General features: G+C 43.8%; 1 protein-coding gene across 1 annotated transcript in view; it reads left to right on the plus strand.

Annotated features, from left to right (window-relative positions):
- Positions 1-18,823, plus strand: part of LOC139424541 (VPS10 domain-containing receptor SorCS3-like) — a 216,792-nt gene that overhangs the window by 168,025 nt on the left and 29,944 nt on the right. Inside the window, exons 8-11 of the mRNA XM_071176480.1 lie at positions 334-423; positions 933-1,112; positions 5,713-5,859; positions 16,043-16,145. Coding sequence (XP_071032581.1) covers positions 334-423; positions 933-1,112; positions 5,713-5,859; positions 16,043-16,145 — 520 coding nt within the window. The remainder of the gene's footprint in view (positions 1-333; positions 424-932; positions 1,113-5,712; positions 5,860-16,042; positions 16,146-18,823) is intronic.

An 18,823-nucleotide genomic window follows, 5' to 3' on the forward strand; every position in this document is an offset into this window, starting at 1 on the left:
GACAACAGGAGAGGACTCAGAGGAGCAGTTTCCTCTGTATGCTAGCAAGGAGATCTTATTGTTATTTTCTCAATTTAAACGTCTGGAAATAGACATTGAACTGTCTTATGTGTCAATGTTCCTCTCTGACAATGAAGTATATGTCTTTACATCATAAACAATGTCATGCATGTTCACTTGGGTGAAGGTTGCAACATGAGTAATGATTGATACATTTATGAAGTTTTTAGATGAATCCAAGTAGTTAGTTCACGTGATGTGTACTGTAGTGCGGACACATTTTACAATTGACAACAAAGGGAAAACTCAGTGTCTTGGCTCAATGTGTTCCAGGTTACTACAGCAGGACAGGCCAGCTACTATGTGTCCTACCAGAGGGATCCATTCCTCAAAATCAAACTGCCCAAATATTCTCTGCCTAAGGTAAGCCACATTCATTTTACAGTGATAAACACATGCCTACAGTGATACATACAGTAGAACAATTATTCAGATTGAATACTTTTTTTTTCTTTCTTACTTTTTAACTGTGCATTGTTGAGAAGGGCTCGTAAGTAAGCATTTCACAATAAAGGCTACACCTGCGGTATACATAGAATGGGACAAATAAAATGTGATTTGAAGTAACCAACAATAGCCCCCTTTGTTTTCTCCTTTCAACAAAAGCTCTAGAAATATCTGTAGCAGCGCTACACAATGGTGTGTAGTCTCATAGTGTGTAGTCTCACTCTTCTATTGCAGCTGTTAAAAGACACTATATGTTGTGTAGAGAACATTGGCAGCTATAGTGTTAAACATTCAATATGCACACAGGACCTGATCTTGTGACGCCCAACACGTACTCGGCAGCTTGTTACAACCCCAACCCATAAGATTCATCATCTCTTAATGAATCCTCGAACCTCTCCAACCCCTCCATCCTCTGTCACCAGGACCTCCACATCGTCAGCACAGACGAGCACCAGGTCTTTGCGGCAGTGCAGGAGTGGAACCAGAACGACACGTACAACCTGTACCTCTCCGACACCCAGGGCATCCTCTTCACCCTGGCCATGGAGAACGTCAAGACTACCCGCGGCCTGGGGGGAAACCAGATGCTGGACCTGTATGAGGTAAGTGTCCACAGTGTGTTTGTGTGTGTGTGTGTGTGTGTCTGGAGAGGGGGTGTGCGCACACAACCGGACTGGTAGTTGCCTTGTTAATAGGTCCCTATGTCATTAACATTCATTGCGGCTCGTTCCCCCCCCTCCTTTTTTCCCTCTTTCTCAGGATGAATCCCCAGTTTATCACCCAGACACTGGCAGGTGTGATGGAGGGAGGTAGAGGAGTGAGATATGGGTCTGATCTTCAGAGTCAGAAGTCATGAACAATGTTATTACTACTGCTGTTGCTCCTTCTAACATGTGTGTTAATGGTTTACAAAAAGAGAGTTAGTATATTAAAATGGATGGTCATACCGAGCGGGTAAAACTGGTTGAAGTTACTCCAATCCAGTTTTCCATTCAGTATGATGTTGTGTTAACTAGTTTAACCCTTTGGGTATTTATGCATGTGTGTGCTAATCACAAACTGTTATAAACTGAAGTTATGCTCTATGTATCGCTGTAAAGTTTCACTTTCCTCTTCTTTTTTCTGAAGAGGCAGACTACTGCTCTGGGTTCCTCTGAAAAAGACTAGATATAACTCTGACCAAAGTACTTTGAAGTAGTCCCAAGTATTGTTTAAACAAACCCTGGAGTGTTGGGCTTCAGAAGGCCAATGGCCTCAAAGACTAAGAGAGGAATCATTCACTAAGTACTTTGAGCTCAACAGGGAACAGAGAGACTGAGTGAAAGCAACAGGGTTTTACTCTTTTTCCTGGATTGTCAAATAATGAATTGCATTTCGTCAGTATTCTCTCACTTTCTCTTTCTCAGTCTTTCTCTCTCACAAATAAATTATATTATTCACTGGAATAAAACCCTTTCCTCCCCCCCACTTTAGACTAATGGGAGTAACTTGAGTGTCAGTGGGATTCAATCTGGGCAATCTTCCCTTCAATCAAAAAGTTTTTCTCTAACTCCCAGTCGACTTAGCCATTTAGTGTTAGGTTTTTCATTCAATCCATCTCCCAGAGGTATGAACTTCAACACGAAATATTACAGAACATCCTAACAGCCCAATGATGAACTACCTGATTCCCTAGTCAGAGCTACAAATAGCTTTTGAATGAGTGAGTGGTAGGAGGGAGGGAGGGAGGGAGGAAGAGATGGAGAGAGGGTTAGCTAGATGATTTAGGTAGTGCAATGGTCATGATGATGATGCTCCTTTCTGTTAGCCTAGCGGTGTGTATGTATTAGCTCTCTGCCAACCCTCTTAACCCCTCCCCCAATGTCTTGCTGTTGCTAGCTAATTTGCCCTGGGATTTAAACATTGAGTTGTTATTTTACCTGAAATGCACAAGGTCTTCTACTCCAACAATTAATCCACACATAAAACGGCCAACCGAATCGTTTCTAGTCATCTCTCCTCCTTCCAGGCTTTATCATCTTTGAATTTATATGGTGATTGGCATCTACACTTTTACCACAACAACCGGCAAAACATTTTGTCTTTCAATCACCCACGTGGGTATAACCAATGAGGAGATGGCAGAGGCAGGACTTTCAGCGCGGTCTGTATCAGAAATAGGAATGAGTTCTATTTTAGCCCTTGGCATCGCAGACGCTCGTTGGCGCGCGCGAGCAGTTGGGTGCAATAATTGAATAACATGGATTTCTACATTTATTTTGCGACGCTCGCGCACGCAACGTGTCCGTTCTGGTCAGCACGTCAGGCGCCGCTCCAGAATGTCCCATAAGTGTTCAATTGCGTTGAGATCTGGTGACTGAGACAGCCATGACATATGGTTTACATCATGTTCATGCTCATCAAACCATTCAGTGACCACTCATGTCCTGTGGACGGGGGCATTGTTATCCTGGAAGAGACCACTCCCACCGGGATAGATCTGCTTCACCATAGGTTGAAGTTTATCCCTCAGAATGGCTGTGTATTTATTGGGATTTACCTTGCCCTCTAAGGGGTTGAGTGGACCTAAACCATGCCATGAAAAATCACCCAACACCCTAACAGAGCCACCAGAACCCTCATTTACTCAAGTGTTTCCTTTATTTTGGCAGTTACCTGTAGGTCCATATGTAATAATACTATATGACAGCCACACACAGGTCTACACATATTACTAGATATCACTCTTATAGTCAATGAGACATTGATGCCAATAATCATCATAGTCATGTAATGCCTATCATTATTAGTACTGTAAAAGTTTTTGATTTAGTACCTAGTTAAAATATTAGCTTGCAGGAAGTGTACTCTGCTGTTGCCAGGGGCAAGGTGGACAACAGTGTTTTTTTTTTACCTTGTACCCTACCTCACCTGTTCTCCCACTGTGATATATCTTGACAGAGGTAATATCTCCATCAATACTGTAGTACCAGCCTACACTCCCTTGATATTACACCTCTGACTACAAGTTGCTATTCCAGAGTGGAGATCTCAGTCCCTGTCCTTCACTACAGCAGGGACCCTGTCCTTCTCTACAGCAGGGAAGTAGGGACTGTGGGTGGAAGATGTGACAGAGGGATGGGTGTGGGAACGACGACAAATAATTACCGCTGTGATTGACACGTCTGGTCAGGGGAGGGAGGGGCCCCATCCCGCCTCATTAGCTGTGGCAATCCCGGGTGGCCGTTTTTCGATGACGATGTCAAACGTGGCGCCTATTAGTGCCACTTATACTGATAAGGTGATACGACTGAGGGTCCTCAATGTCTGCTGCAGTATCTTATTTAAAGCACAGTCGTCAGGTTTACCCCAATCACATTTCCATCCTGGATGTGTTATCGTAGAAAGACAGTTTGACTAAGGAGGCAAGGAGCCATGACTTCTCTCTCTCTCTCTCTCTGTTTCTCTCTCACTTTGTGAGTGGATGTCACGTGGATGTGACAGTTTATCAGTTTTAACATCCAGCGTGGTAATGTTGTCACAACAGTGGTGGGCAGTTGATGGGGATGCAATAAGATAAGATAAGGATAAGGATAATAAGATAATTAAAGGAGACTGGTTTTGTGACCAGTCTGATGTCTGTCAGAATAGCTGCGGGAAGATGTTTGGGGTTGGGGGTGCTGAGAACTTTTTGTTGACTGTGGGGTTGCGGGGATTATTTTTGCCCACGCTACAGACAGCTGTAGCAGCCCGCTAATACAGGAATAGTAAAGGCCCAGTGCACTACTTTTGTGGAAAAATTCAATTGTATATATATACACTACCGGTCAAAAGTTTCAGAACATCTACTCATTCAAGGGATTTTCTTTATTTCTACTATTTTCTGCATTGTAGAATAATAGTGACAACATCAAAACTATGAAATTGCACATATGGAATACAGAGGATCATTTCACTAGAGGTACCAGCCTTAGAAATTGCAGCCCAAATAAATGTTTCAGAGTTCAAGTAACAGACACATCTCAACATCAACAGTTCAGAGGAGACTATGAGAATCAGGCCATCATGGTTGAATTGCTGCAAAGAAACCACTACTAAAGGACACAAAATAAGAAAAAGAGACTTGCTTGGGCCAAGAAACACGAGCAATGGACATTAGACAGGTGGAAATTTGTCCTTTGGTCTGGAGTCCAAATTTGATATTTTTGGTTCCAACCGCAGTGTCTTTGTGAGACGCGGTGTGTGTGAACGGATGATCTCTGCATGTGTATTTCCATCCAGTAAGCATGGAGGAGGAGGTGTTATGGTGACACGGTCTGTGATTTATTTAGAATTCAAGGCTCACTTAACCAGCGTGGCTACCACAGCATTCTGCAGCAATACACCATCCTATCTGGTTTGGGATTTTAATTAAAACATGTATTTCACCTTTATTTTACCAGGTAGGCCAGTCGAGTTCTCATTTACATGTGATAAACAAACGTACAGTAAATAACACAATAGACAAATCTATATACAGTGTGTGCAAATGTAGTGAGATTAGGTAGGTAAGGCATTTAATAGGCCATAGTGCCGAAATAATTACAATTTAGTAGGCTTAGTGGGACTATCATTTGTTTTTCAACAGGACAATGACCCAACACACATCCAGGCTGTGTAAGGGCTATTCTTTACCAAGAAGGAGTGTGATGGAGTGCACAATCCCCCGACCTCAACCAAATTTAGATGGTTTGGGATGAGTCAGACTGCAGAGTAAAGGAAAAGCAGCCATCAAGTACTCAGCATATGTGGGAACTCCTTCAAGACTGTTGGAAAAGCATTCCAGGTGAAGCTGGTTGAGAGAATACCAAGATTGTGCAAAGCTGTCATCAAGGTGGCTATTTGAAGAATATATTTTATTTGTTTAACACTTTTTGGTTACTACATGATTCCATATGGGTTATTTCATACTTTTGATGTCTTGAAAACCCTTGAATGAGTAGGTGTTCTCAAACTTTTGTCCGGTAGTAGATATATTTGTATTAAAATAAAAAAATATATTTTTTCAGGGGGTGTTGCAGCACCCTCAGCACCCCTACTTCCCGCAGCTATGTCTGTCATGGGGCATTTTGGGTACTGTTTAGTGCCCAGAAATAAATAAAAAAACATAATGTAATCTGTTTTGGTGGTTGGATTGGCTAGTTTTAGTGTCTGTTTTAGATTTGGTTCTCTATTTCTCCCTAGGTAGCAGGCATCAAAGGCATGCTGATCGCAAACAGGAGGCTAGACAACCAGGTGAAGACCTACATCACCTACAACAAGGGCCGTGATTGGAGGTTACTGCAGGCCCCGGCGACAGACCTGGCTGGCAACGACATCCACTGTATACTGGTGAGTTATACTGATGCTAACGGGGATGGCTCATCGCTGTGGTAATCAATCATGATCTAAGACTGCCTGAACTCTTTGAGGTGCTTTCCCAGACCCATATTAAGCCTAGTTCAGGAGTTAAATAAGCATACTCAAAAGATAATCTTCATTCAAAGTTTATTTTAGTCCAGGAATATGTGTTCAGCTCCCTTCAAGTTATGTACATCAATGATAACAGTCGTGTTACATCACAGGCTCAAGGAAGTTTGCTTACTCATCTTAGTGGTTGGGGAATGACTTTACGTAATCACATTTAAGCTATGATATCAAGACGACCTGTGTACACACTCCTTGTTATTTACAGTTATTATTCATTTAGGTGCCCTATCTTTACTTTTATCCCACGTGAGGCGACTGTAAAGGATAACTATGTAGAGAAATAATTGTGAGACATTAGCAGTAGCCTAGGGGGGCAATTGTGGGGGCTGCACACCGTGCGCTGAGTGAGCTACAGGTTGAATATGATTGTGCATTTACGTAAAATTTTAATTACAGATTGTATTTGATTACCCTGTTAAATCCTGTTTCCCTTGGTGTCCTTACAGCAATGTCATACTATGAATGGGCAAAGATGAAAGAGCAATTTTCTTTTTTTGGGGGGGGGGGGGGGGGGGGGGGGGGGGTGTCACTGTGAACAGATATAATTGACTTTAGTTGTCGGCTCACCCCTGAGACTTTTTAAATTATTTGTATTTTTTTTATTTACCCTTTATTTAACTAGGATAGGTCAGTTAAAGAACAAATTATTATTTACAATGACGGGGGCTGGGGGAAAAAGGAATATAGAAAAAAGACAAAACACACATCACGACCAGAGACAATACTACACTACATAAAGAGAAACATAAGACCACAATACAGCATGGCAGCAACACATGACAACACAGGATGGTAGCAACACAACATGACAACAACATGGTAGTGTCGTGTCTTTACTGTCATTAAATTAAGACTTTTAGTTTTTATCAAAGATTCTCTGTAATTAGTATTATGCGATTCAACTGATTAATCATGTAACTGTAATTAACTAGGAAGTCGGGGCACCAAGGAAATATTCAGATTATTACAAAGTTATAATTTTCAGAATATAACTTTTCAGATATTTTCATATCTGATCAATAGTCTTCTGATTAATGAATTCTTCTTTACCTCACGTTAGTCCCATTCCAAACGTCGTACATTTTTGTTATCTGCACAAACCCAGTCTTCACTATGAGTCATCCATACATCAATTGTCTTATATCATTTATTTATTAACTAATTAAACAATCACAGAAGTGCACAAACAAACAAACAAAGTAAATATGGTTACAAGAAATGATAGGGGAATGTGCCCTAGTGGGCTAAACCGGCATGGCGGCTTGTTGTACAAAAGGGAAGTGGGGGTCGACTGAGATAAGACAACACACAGTTGATAATTATAACAATTGAAATGCTAATCCTTTGCACATGAACGCTCACTAATTCGGGAACAATTGCAATCAATATACAGTGGGGAAAAAAGTATTTAGTCAGCCACCAATTGTGCAAGTTCTCCCAAGTTCTCCCATGAGAGAGGCCTGTAATTTTCATCATAGGTAGACTTCAACTATGACAGACAAAATGACCAAAACAATCCAGAAAATCACATTGTAAAGATTTTTAATGAATTTATTTGCAAATTCTTTGTTCTCTATGAAAATTCACTCTGTCTCTATACTGTGGCCATGAGGAGATAATCTCCTCCAGGAATTTACGACCTCTCTCTGACCACAGTAGCCTGGGTGTAGGAGACAAGGGGAGGGGGGTGGGGCTTTCTGTACCCAAAGATGGCAACGTCATGACAGTAGCAACACAACATGGCAGCAGCACTACATGGTTGCAGCACAAAACATGGTACAAATATTATTGGGCACAGACAACAGCATATAGGGCAAGAAGGTAGAGAACAATACATCACGCAAAGCAGCCACAACTGTCAGTAAATGTGTCCATGATTGAGTCTTTGAATGAAGAGATTGAGATAAAGCTGTCCAGTTTGTGTGTTTGTTGCTGCTCATTCCAGTCGCTAGCTGCAGCGAACTGAAAAGACAAGCGACCCAGGGATATGTGTGCTTTGGGGACCTTTAACAGAATGTGACTGGCAGAACGGGGGTTGTATGTGGAGGATGAGGGCTGCAGTAAATATCTCAGATAGGGGGGTGAGGCATAAGAGGGTTTTATAAATAAGCATCAACCAGTAAGTCTTGTGACGGGTGTACAGAGATGACCCGTTTACAGAAAAGTATAGAGTGCTGTGATGTGTCCTATAAGGAGCATTGGTGGCAAATCTGATGGCCGAATGGTAAAGAGCATCTAGCCGCTCGAGAGCACCCTTACCTGCCGATCTATAAATTACATCCCTGTAATCTAGCATGGGTAGGATGGTCATCTGAATCACGGTTAGTTTGCAGTTGGGGTGAAAGAGGAGCGATTACGATAGAGGAAACCAAGTCTAGGTTTAACTTTAGCCTGCAGCTTTGATATGTGCTGGGAGAAGGACAGTGTACCGTCTAGCCATACTCCCAAGTACTTGTATGAGGTGACTACCTCAAGCTCTAAACCCTCAGAGGTAGTAATCACACCTGTGGGGAGAGGGGCATCCTTCTTACCAAACCACATGACCTTTGTTTTGGAGGTGTTCAGAACAAGGTTAAGGTTAGAGAAAGCTTGTTGGAGACTAAGAAAACTTTGTGTAGAGTGTTACACAAAATCCAGGGAAGGGTCAGCTGAGTATAAGACTGTATCATCAGCATATAAGTGGATGAGAGAGCTTCCTACTGCCTGAGCTATGTTGTTATTATAAATTGAGAAGAGCGTGGGTTCTAGGATCGAGCCTTGGGGTACTCCCTTGGTGACAGGCAGTGGCTGAGACCGCAGATGTTTTGACTTTATACACTGCACTCTTTCAGAGAGGTAGTTAGCAAACCAAGAATGGAAGGGTCTACCGTATGAAAAGCTTTGGCCAAATCAATAAAAATAGCAGCACAGCATTGCTTAGAATCAAGGACAATAGTGACATCATTGAGGACCTTTAAGGTTGCGGAAACCAGATTGCATACCCGAGAGAATACTATAAACATCAAGAAAGACAGTCAGTTGATTATTGACAAGCTTTAACAACACTTTTGATAAACAGGGCAAAATTGAAAAAAGTATATAACAGGATCAGCTTGATCACCCCCTTTAATTAAAAGCGCACCGTGGCTGCCTTCCAAACAATGGGAACCTCCCCAGAGAGGAGAGACAGGTTAAACATGTCAAAGATAGCCTTGGTGATGATAGGGACACCAACCTAAAAAAAGAAAGGGTCTAAACCATCTGACCCAGATTATTTTTTGGGGTCAAGTTTAAGGAGCTCCTTTTGCTCCTTGGACTCAGTGACTGCCTTCAGGGAGAAACATTGTAGGGGGCAGGGGAAAAAGAGGGAGGACTAGGACTGGGGATCCTAGAAATGGGTCCCGAATGGACGGGAGATTCCGGCAGCGCTGGACAGGCTGGAGACTCCGGCAGCGGCGGACATGCGGGAGACTCCGGCAGTGCCGGACAGGTGGAAGGCTCCGGCAGCGCCTGACAGGCGGAAGACTACGGCAGCGCCGGACAGGCGGGAGACTCCAGCTGCTCCGGAGTGAAGAGCGACTCTGGCATCGCCTGGCTGACTGATGGCTCTGGAAGCTCCTGGCTGGCTGACGGCTCTGGCAGCTCCTGGCTGGCTGACAGCTCTGGAGGCTCCTGGCTGGCTGACGGCTCTGGAGGCTCCTGGCTGGCTGGCAGCTCTGGAGGCTCATGGCTGGCTGGCAGCTCTGGAGGCTCCTGGCTGACTGGCGTCTCTGGTGGCTCCGGCGGCTCAGGACAGACTGGCGGCTCTGGCGGCTCAGGACAGACTGGCGGCTGTGGCGGCTCAGGACAGCCTGGCGGCTGTTGCGGCTCAGGACAGACTGGCGGCTCTAGTGGCTCAGGACAGACTGGCGGCTCTGGCGGCTCAGGACAGATGGGAGACTCTGGCGGCTCAGGACAGACGGGAGACTCTGGCGGCTCAGGACAGACTGGCGGCTCTGGCAGCTCAGGACAGACGGGAGACTCTGGCGGCTCAGGACAGACGGGAGACTCTGGCAGCTCAGGACAGACGGGAGACTCTGGCGGCTCAGGACAGACTGGCGGCTCTGGCGGCTCAGGACAGATGGGAGACTCTGGGGGCTCAGGACAGACGGAAGACTCTGGCAGCGCTGGAGAGGAGGAAGGCTCTGGCAGTGCTGGACAGGCGGGAGCACCTGTAGGCAGAAGACGGAGAGACAGCCTGGTGCGGGGGGCTGCCATCGGAGGGCTGGTGCATGGAGGTGGCACTGGATAGACTGGACCGTACAAGCGCACTGGAGCTCTTGAGCACCGAGCCTGCCCAACCTTACCTGGTTGAATGCTCCCGGTAGCCAGGCCAGTGCGGCGAGGTTGAATAGCCCGCGCTTGGCTGTGCTGGCGAACCGGGGACACCATGCGTAAGGCTGGTGCCATGTACGCCGGCCCAAGGAGACGCACTGGAGACCAGATGCGTAGAGCCGGCTTCGATGCCCGCTCTAGCCCGGCCGATACGAGGAGCTGGAATGTACCGCATCGGGCTATGCACCGTGTGCGCTCCACAGCATAACACGGTGCATGCCCGGTCCCTCTCGCTCTCCGGTAAGCATGGGAAGTTGGCGCAGGTCTCATACCTGGCTTCGCCACACTCCCCGTGTCCCTCCCCCCAAGAAATGTTTGGGTCTGCCTCTTGGGCTTCCAGCCGCTTTGCCGTGCTAGCACCTCATAATGCCGCCTCTCTGCTTTCGCCTTCTCCAGCTCTGCATTGGGGCGGCGATATTCCCCTGGCTGTTCCCAAGGTTCTTTACCGTCTAGAATCTCCTCCCAAGTCCATTTCTCCAAGTATCGCTGCCTCTCCTGCTGCTGCTGCCTGTTACCACGCTGCTTGGTCCTTGGTTGGTGGGTGTTTCTGTAACGGCAGATCTCCTCTTTGTCTGAAGAGGAGTAAGGATCGGACCAAGATGCAGCGTGGTAAGTGTTCATGACGATATTTTAATAAAGACAAAATGAACACTTGAACAAAAACACTAAACGACAACGTGAAATCTACAAAACCCGAAACAGGACTGTGTGGCGACAAACACACACACGGAAACAAACACCCACAAACCAACAGTGAAACCCAGGCTACCTAAGTATAATTCTCAATCAGAGACAACTAACGACACCTGCCTCTGATTGAGAACCATACTAGGCCGAAACAGAAACCAAAATAAACTGCCCACCCCAACTCACGCCCTGACCATACTAAATAAAGACAAAACAAAGGAAATAAAGGTCAGAACGTGAAAGCATTGCTGAGTCAAATAGGAATCCTGACTTAATGAAGTGGTGATTAAAGAGCTATGTGCTTCTTGTCAGTAACAACCACATCATCAACATTAAGGGACAAGGCAGCTGTGAGGAGGAGGGTTTATTCTCCAGGTCTTTAACTGTTTTCCAGAACTTCTTGGGGTTAGACCCACAGAGAGAGAACTGCTGCTTAAAATAATAAACTTTGGCCTTCCGGATAGAGTGCATTTATTTATCATTTAGCTGAACATGAGCCTGTCAGCCTTTCACCAAATGTAATTCTTGAGGTGGAGTAACTCTGCAAGATCACTGTCGAACCAGGGGCTGAACCTGTTTTTAATTCTAATTTTCTTTACGGGGGCGTGTTTGTTAACTTGTTATGGCTGCAATCCCACTAATGGGATAAGTGTCTTCAACAACCGCTGAATAGCATTTCGCTACATTCAATAAATATTACTACAAATATTTTTTCATTAAATCACAAGTGCAATATAGGGAAAACACAGCTTAGCCTTTTGTTAATCCACCTGTCGTGTCAGATTTTGAAATTATGATTTACAGCGAAAGCAATCCAAGTGTTTGTGTAAGTTTATCGATCGCACAACAAAATATTAAGTACACTAAGTACACTAAGTATACATCAGGAAGCTTGGTCACGAAAATCAGAAAAGCAATCAAATTAATCGTTTACCTTTGATGATCTTCGGATGTTTTCACTCATGAGACTCCCAGTTACCCAACAAATGTTCCTTTTGTTCCGTAAAGATTATTTTATATCCAAAATACCTCCGTTTGTTTGTCGCGTTATGTTCAGAAATCCACAGGAAAGAGTGGTCACGACAACGCAGATGAAAATTACAAATAGTTTCCATAATGTCCACAGAAACATGTCAAACGTTTTTTATAATAAATCCTCAGGTTGTTTTTAAAATATGTAATCGATAATATATCAACCGCAAATGTCTTTCACAGTAGGAGAGGGAAAAGCAATACCTATCAAAACTCTGTTGCGCGAGCAAAACTCATGTGACCACTTGACGGGATGTTATCCTTATGGCTCATTTTTCAAAATAAAAGCCTGAAACTATGTCTGAAGACTGTTGACACCTTGCGGAAGAGATAGGAAAAGGAATCTGGGTCATATCCCTTTAAATCCATCAAAGGGAGGCTATGGAACAGTTTTCAAAATAGAAGCCACTTCCTGTTTTGATTTTCTTCAGGGTGTTGCCTGCAATATCAGTTCTGTTATACCCACAGACAATATTTTGACAGTTTTGGAAACTTTAGAGTGTTTTCTATCCAATACTGATAATAATATGCATATATTAGCAACTGAGACTGAGGAGCTGGCCGTTTGCAATGGGCACCTTTTCATCCAAGCTACTCAATACTGCCCCTGCAGCCATAAAAAGTTAACAATACCACTGAAAAAAAATGAAGTTCCAAGCGTCTTCAACAGAGGGGATCAAGCTGATTCTATTCCAATTTACAGAGGCCAGGTCATGAAGGAAGGCTTGCTCATTAAAGTTTTTTAGCAAGCAGCTATAACAAATCAGAACAGGTCGTTTCACTAAGCAGCCTTTACGAACACTGGCTGTAAAACAGTAATCACTAAGATCATTACAGAAAACAGCAGACTGATACCTATCTTTATTATTTGTGAGGATAACATCGTGGAGAGTAGCCTTTTCTGTGTATTTGGAGTCATACCCTGTGGGATTGGTAATAATCTGAGAAAGATTTGCCGCGCCCCATTGCTTTAGGCCTTGGTCAGGTGATTTAAGCATGTCCCAGTTTAGGTCACCTAGCAGAACAAATACAGACTTAGTGTAAGGGGCCGGGAGAGAGTTTAGGGCAGGTAGGTACAGGCCAGAGCTGATGGACGATGACAGTCAACAAAGAGCTCTTAATGCTTAAAACCAGCAATTGAAATTGTTTGGGGACAGACTTGGTGGAGACAACCGAGCACTGAAGGTGATCCTTGGTAAAGATATCCACTCCCCGACCTTTGGAAGATCTGTCTTGCCTGCAAAAGGTCTTAACCAGAAAATTTAACATCAGTATTCAAAACACTCTTCCTTAAAACCTCTTTATCCTACCCCCTCCTTTTTCGAACATTCTGTTAAAAATCGCGCAACATTTCAGCGTCCTGCTACTCATGCCAGGAATATAGTATATGCATATGATTAGTATGTGTGGATAGAAAACACTCGGAAGTTTCTAAAACTGGTTAAATCACGGCTGTGACTATAACAGAGCGTGTGTTTCATCGAAAAGCGCAAGAAAAACTGGTCACTGAAATCTGAAAAAAGTATCCATGCGCCCCTTTCATGGATTATTTAAAGGAAACCAAATTTAATATGGAGACGGATGCAATTCATACAGCTTCCACACGATGTCGCCAAAAATGTCATTTTCATTGACAAAAATCCTTTGAGACATTACAAATAGATCCGTGATTCCATCCAGCCTACCTCAATCGATTTTGGAAGATTGAAAAATGGACACTGTTTTCTTTTGTAGCTGCTATTGAATACAGATCACCCAGTGATCAATTTGATCGCTTATTAATGTTTACAAATACCTAAAGTTGGGTTATAAAAGTAAGTTGAAGTGTTTTGTCAAAGAATATAGGCAACTTATATAATTTTTAAACATGACGTTGCGTGTTGGAAGAGAGCTTTTTCCGTGATGCAGACAGGCTATACAAATGGATATTTTGGGCATTCATGGACGGATTTAATCGGGAAAAATACCAATTTGTGATGTTTATGGGACATATAGGAGTGCCAACAAAGAATATCATCAAAGGTAATGAATGTTTTATATTTTATTTCTGCGTTTTTGTGTAGCGCCGGCTACGCTAATTATTTTGTTTACGTCGCCTTCAGGCATTTTGGGGTGTTGCATGCTATCAGATAATAGCTTCTCATGCTTTCGCCGAAAAGCATTTTAAAAATCTGACTTGTTGGCTAGATTCACAACGAGTGTAGCTTTAATTCAATACCCTGTATGTGTGTTTTAATGAACGTTTGAGTTTTAACGAGTACATTTAGCATTTAGCGTAGTGCATTTGCATTTCCAGGTGCCTACTTGAGACGTCTGCGTCTCAAGTAGGAGCAAGAAGTTTTAACCACGTCTCAGTAATGACCAACACATCTGGATTGGAGCTGTGAACCCATACTTTCAATTGATCCATTTTAGGTAATAAGCTTCTAGTGTTAATGTGCAGAAAACACAGGCTTTTACGAGAGCAGAAATCAGTGAAGCAGATATCAGAGCACAAGTCAGAATTGGGGCTAGCAACAGTGCACGTTTCCAGATATCATCAGCAGTAGTAATACAATCAAGGCACGGCAGAGGACAGGGAGAGCTCTGCAGCGTTTATTTATAACGTTTGAATGTGCATTAGATGGCAACAAGATCATATTGTACAGAAATTTAAATCAAATAACATGAATACAAAGCCGGCGAGAGGTGCTCAGATTAGGATGGGAGGCCAAAAGTCTGTGTAACCAATAGACAGTCAGAGTCCCGAGTGTGGGAACAAACACAGTCTGTCCCACGGTTGGGCAAACAAGAACGTTCATAGTCAACAAAGCATGCAGGAGTCATGAGGCAAATATCAAAATAGCAAAATGCACAAGAAAGAAAATATAATGACTTGGGGCTAGCCATTGTAAATTCAGAGTCACTCGCCCCAACAGTACGTGTGTGGCAGGGGTACCTGTACCAGACAGGCGAGACAGGCCAGGGCAGACAGTGAACAGATTGCCAGAAAGAATCCAAGCAGCAGTGCAGCAGGCAATGGGAGTAGGTGTCACACCCACTTGGGAGAATATTTTATTTCTGTAGGCGGATTTCTTGTAGAAAATGCCAGTGGATGGTCTCTGAACAGCGAGAGGGGGCGTCAAAGGCCTCGGAATTTGGACGGGGTATACTGTGAGACTCCTGCCATTTATTGGGCTCGAAGGCTTCGACACCTCTCACTTCACACATCCGTGCTAATTGAAGCTGTATCTGGTCTGTCTCAGTCCCAGGGTGGATGGTGTCCTCAGGTCTCTGCTGTTTGTTTACCAGGGCACTCTCTGTATAACTTGGAATAATGAATCCTTGGTCGTGGTAACCCTTCCAGGAAATTTGGTGCAAAACTAGATTCTAGGTTTGAAGTTTTGAATCGGGAGTGAAGGTTATGCTGTGGAGGGCAGCATCCTGTATATGTCCCTGACGAAATATCCAAGTTTGTCTAACTCCAAATCTACCTTTTTGTAAAAAAACATGTTTAAAAATGTGAGAGCTCACATGTAGCCGTGTCTCCCCCTCTCTCCTTCTCTCCCTTGACTTAATGATTTTATGTATAGACCCTCCCTGTATTAATGACTGATAACGACAATTAAGAAAAACTATGGAGAGGCAGCATGTTTTGTTTTGGTCACAAAATATTGTTTTTTTGTATAGCTAACTGCCTATGTTAGCATTGTTATTAGCATTTGGTGTAAATGTAACTCACTGGAAGACTTCAGAATCAAAAGGATTCTATTAGGCACTATCTTCAGGCTTTCTGAGATGAAAGCTTAGTAAAGACAGCATGGCAGCTTTTCTTTTCCTTATCTCAAGGACCTTCTCTTGAAATAAAAAAGCATATGCTTTGTACACCTTTAAAGGTCCTTTAGTGTTCTATGTAACATTGGAGATTTGATTGACCAGTGTATAAGTGTATAATGACTTCGTCAAATATAATGGACTGTCTGTCATTTCTCAGCCCTTCTGTTCGCTCCATCTCCAACTGCAGACGTCTGAAAACCCCTACCTGTCAGGCAGCATATCAACCAAGGCCTCAGCACCGGGAATCATAGTGGCCACAGGTGAGAGAATACAGAATGAACATTTGATAGATTAGATTACCTTATTGTCCACGTATGTGAAAATTCATTTGGCTGAATAGAAAGACATCTATTCAATTTAGGTAATGGTACAAAAGAAGAACAGCTGTCTATCTTTTCCAGGTCAGTTCTGAAAATCCATTTGATTGTGAAAATTATGATGATTATCCAATCCCTAACATTACTGATAGACACACTATAGCACTTCAGATGTTGTCCTTACTCACAGACATTTTGGTGATGCAAAGTCACTCTGTTTATTTAAGTAGGCCAGTGCAGACTGAGGACACATGACACAGCAGATTATGTTTGTGTGTGAGTGTGTGTTCGGGTAGCTCTACACAACCCTCTGCTTTGGCCCAGGTCATCACTCGCCCCGGTGCCCACACACACACACACACACACACACACACACACACACACACACACACACACACACACACACACACACACACATACACACACACAGCTGGTGCAGAGATCAGGTGGTGACCCTGAAACACGATGTAGCTCAAAACTCACGCCTGACACTGAACAGTGGTTGGGGGATATCACAAGGCATCAACAAAGTGGAGAGATATGCTCAGAGATTAACATGTTACATCATTGCTTAAGAAAAACTGAGCAATATCAAATCAAAGTTTATTTGTCACATGTTACAGTGAAATGCTTACTTACAGGCTCTAACCAACAGTGCAATTTCTAAAAATAAAGACAATAGATAAGTAAAGAAATAAAAACAACTGTAAAAAGCCAGTGAAAAACAATAGTTGCGAGGCTATATACAGTAGCGAGGCTATAACAGTAGCGAGGTCATATGCAGTCATCGGTTAGTCGGGTTGATTGAGGTCGTATGTATATGTAGATATGGTTAAAGTGACTATGCATATATGAAAAACAAAGAATAGCAGTAGTAGAAGAGGGGTTGGCGGGTGGTGGGTGGCGGGACACAATGCAGATAGCCCGGGTAGCCAATGTGTGGGGGCACCGGTTAGTCAGGCTAATTGAGGTAGTATGTACATAAATGTATAGTTAAAATGACTATACATATATGATAAACTGAGAGTAGCAGCAACGTAATAGAGGGGTTGGGGGGGCACACAATGCAAATAGTCCGGGGAGCCATTTGATTACCTGTTCAGGAGTCTTATGGCTTGGGGGTAAAAACTGTTGAGAAGCCTTTTTGTCCTAGACTTGGCACTCCGGTACCGCTTGCCATGCGGTAGTAGATGGAAATGTCTATGACTGGGGTGGCTGGGGTCTTTGACAATTGTTAGGGCCAGACACCTCCTGGTGTAGAGTTCCTGGATGGCAGGCAGCTTAGCCTGTGTAGTGCTTTGCGGTCGGAGGCCGAACAGTTGCCACACCAGGCAGTGAAGCAACCAAGTCAGGATGCGCTCGATGTTGCAGCTGTAGAACCTTTTGAGGATCTGAGGACCCATACAAATCTTTTTAGTTTCCTGAGGGGGAATAGGCTTTGTCATGCCCTCTTCACGACTGTCGTAAGGCTCTCCAGAGGGTAGTGAGGTCTGCACAACGCATCACCGGGGGCAAACTACCTGCCCTCCAGGACACCTACACCACCCGATGTTAGAGGAAGGCCATAAAGATCATCAAGGACATCAACCACCCGAGCCACTGCCTGTTCACCCCGCTATCATCCAGAAGGCGAGGTCAGTACAGGTGCATCAAAGCTGGGACCGAGAGACTGAAAAACAGCTTCTATCTCAAGGCCATCAGACTGTTAAACAGCCACCACTAACATTGAGTGGCTGCTGCCAACACACTGACACTGACACTGACTCAACTCCAGCCACTTTAATAATGGGAATTGATGGGAAATGATGTAAATATATCACTAGCCACTTTAAACAATGCTACCTTATATAATGTTACTTACCCTACATTATTCATCTCATATGCATACATATTTACTGTACTCTATATCATCGACTGCATCCTTATGTAATACATGTATCACTAGCCACTTTAACTATGCCACTTTGTTTACATACTCACCTCATGTATATACTGTACTCGATACCATCTACTGTATCCTGCCTATGCTGCTCTGTACCATCACTCATTCATATATCCTTATGTACATATTCTTTATCCCCTTACACTGTGTATAAGACAGTAGTTTTGGAATTGTTAGTTAGATTACTTGTTGGTTATTACTGCATTGTCGGAACTAGAAGCACAAGCATTTCGCTACACTCGCATTAACATCTGCTAACCATGTGTATGTGACAAATAAATTTGATTTGATTTGATTCTTGGTGTGTTTGGACCATTATAGTTTGTTGTTGATGTGGACACCAAGGAAATTGAAGCTCTCAACCTGCTGCACTACAGCCCAGTCGATGAGAATGGGGGCGTGCTCGGTCCTCCTTTTCCTGTAGTCTACAATCATCTCCTTACTCTTGGTTATGTTGAGGGATAGGTTGTTATTCTGGCACCACCCGGCCAGGTCTCTGACCTCCTCCCTATAGGCTGTCTCATCGTTGTCGGTGATCAGGCCTACCACTGTTGTGTCGTCTGCAAACTTAATGATGGTGTTGGAGTTGGGCCTGGCCACGCGGTCATGGGTGAACAGGGAGTACAGGAGGGGACTCAGCACGCACCCCTGAGGGTCTCCAGGGTTGAGGATCAGCGTG

Source organism: Oncorhynchus clarkii, chromosome 13 (assembly GCF_045791955.1).
Source record: "Oncorhynchus clarkii lewisi isolate Uvic-CL-2024 chromosome 13, UVic_Ocla_1.0, whole genome shotgun sequence".
NCBI classification, from domain to species: Eukaryota; Metazoa; Chordata; class Actinopteri; order Salmoniformes; family Salmonidae; genus Oncorhynchus; species Oncorhynchus clarkii.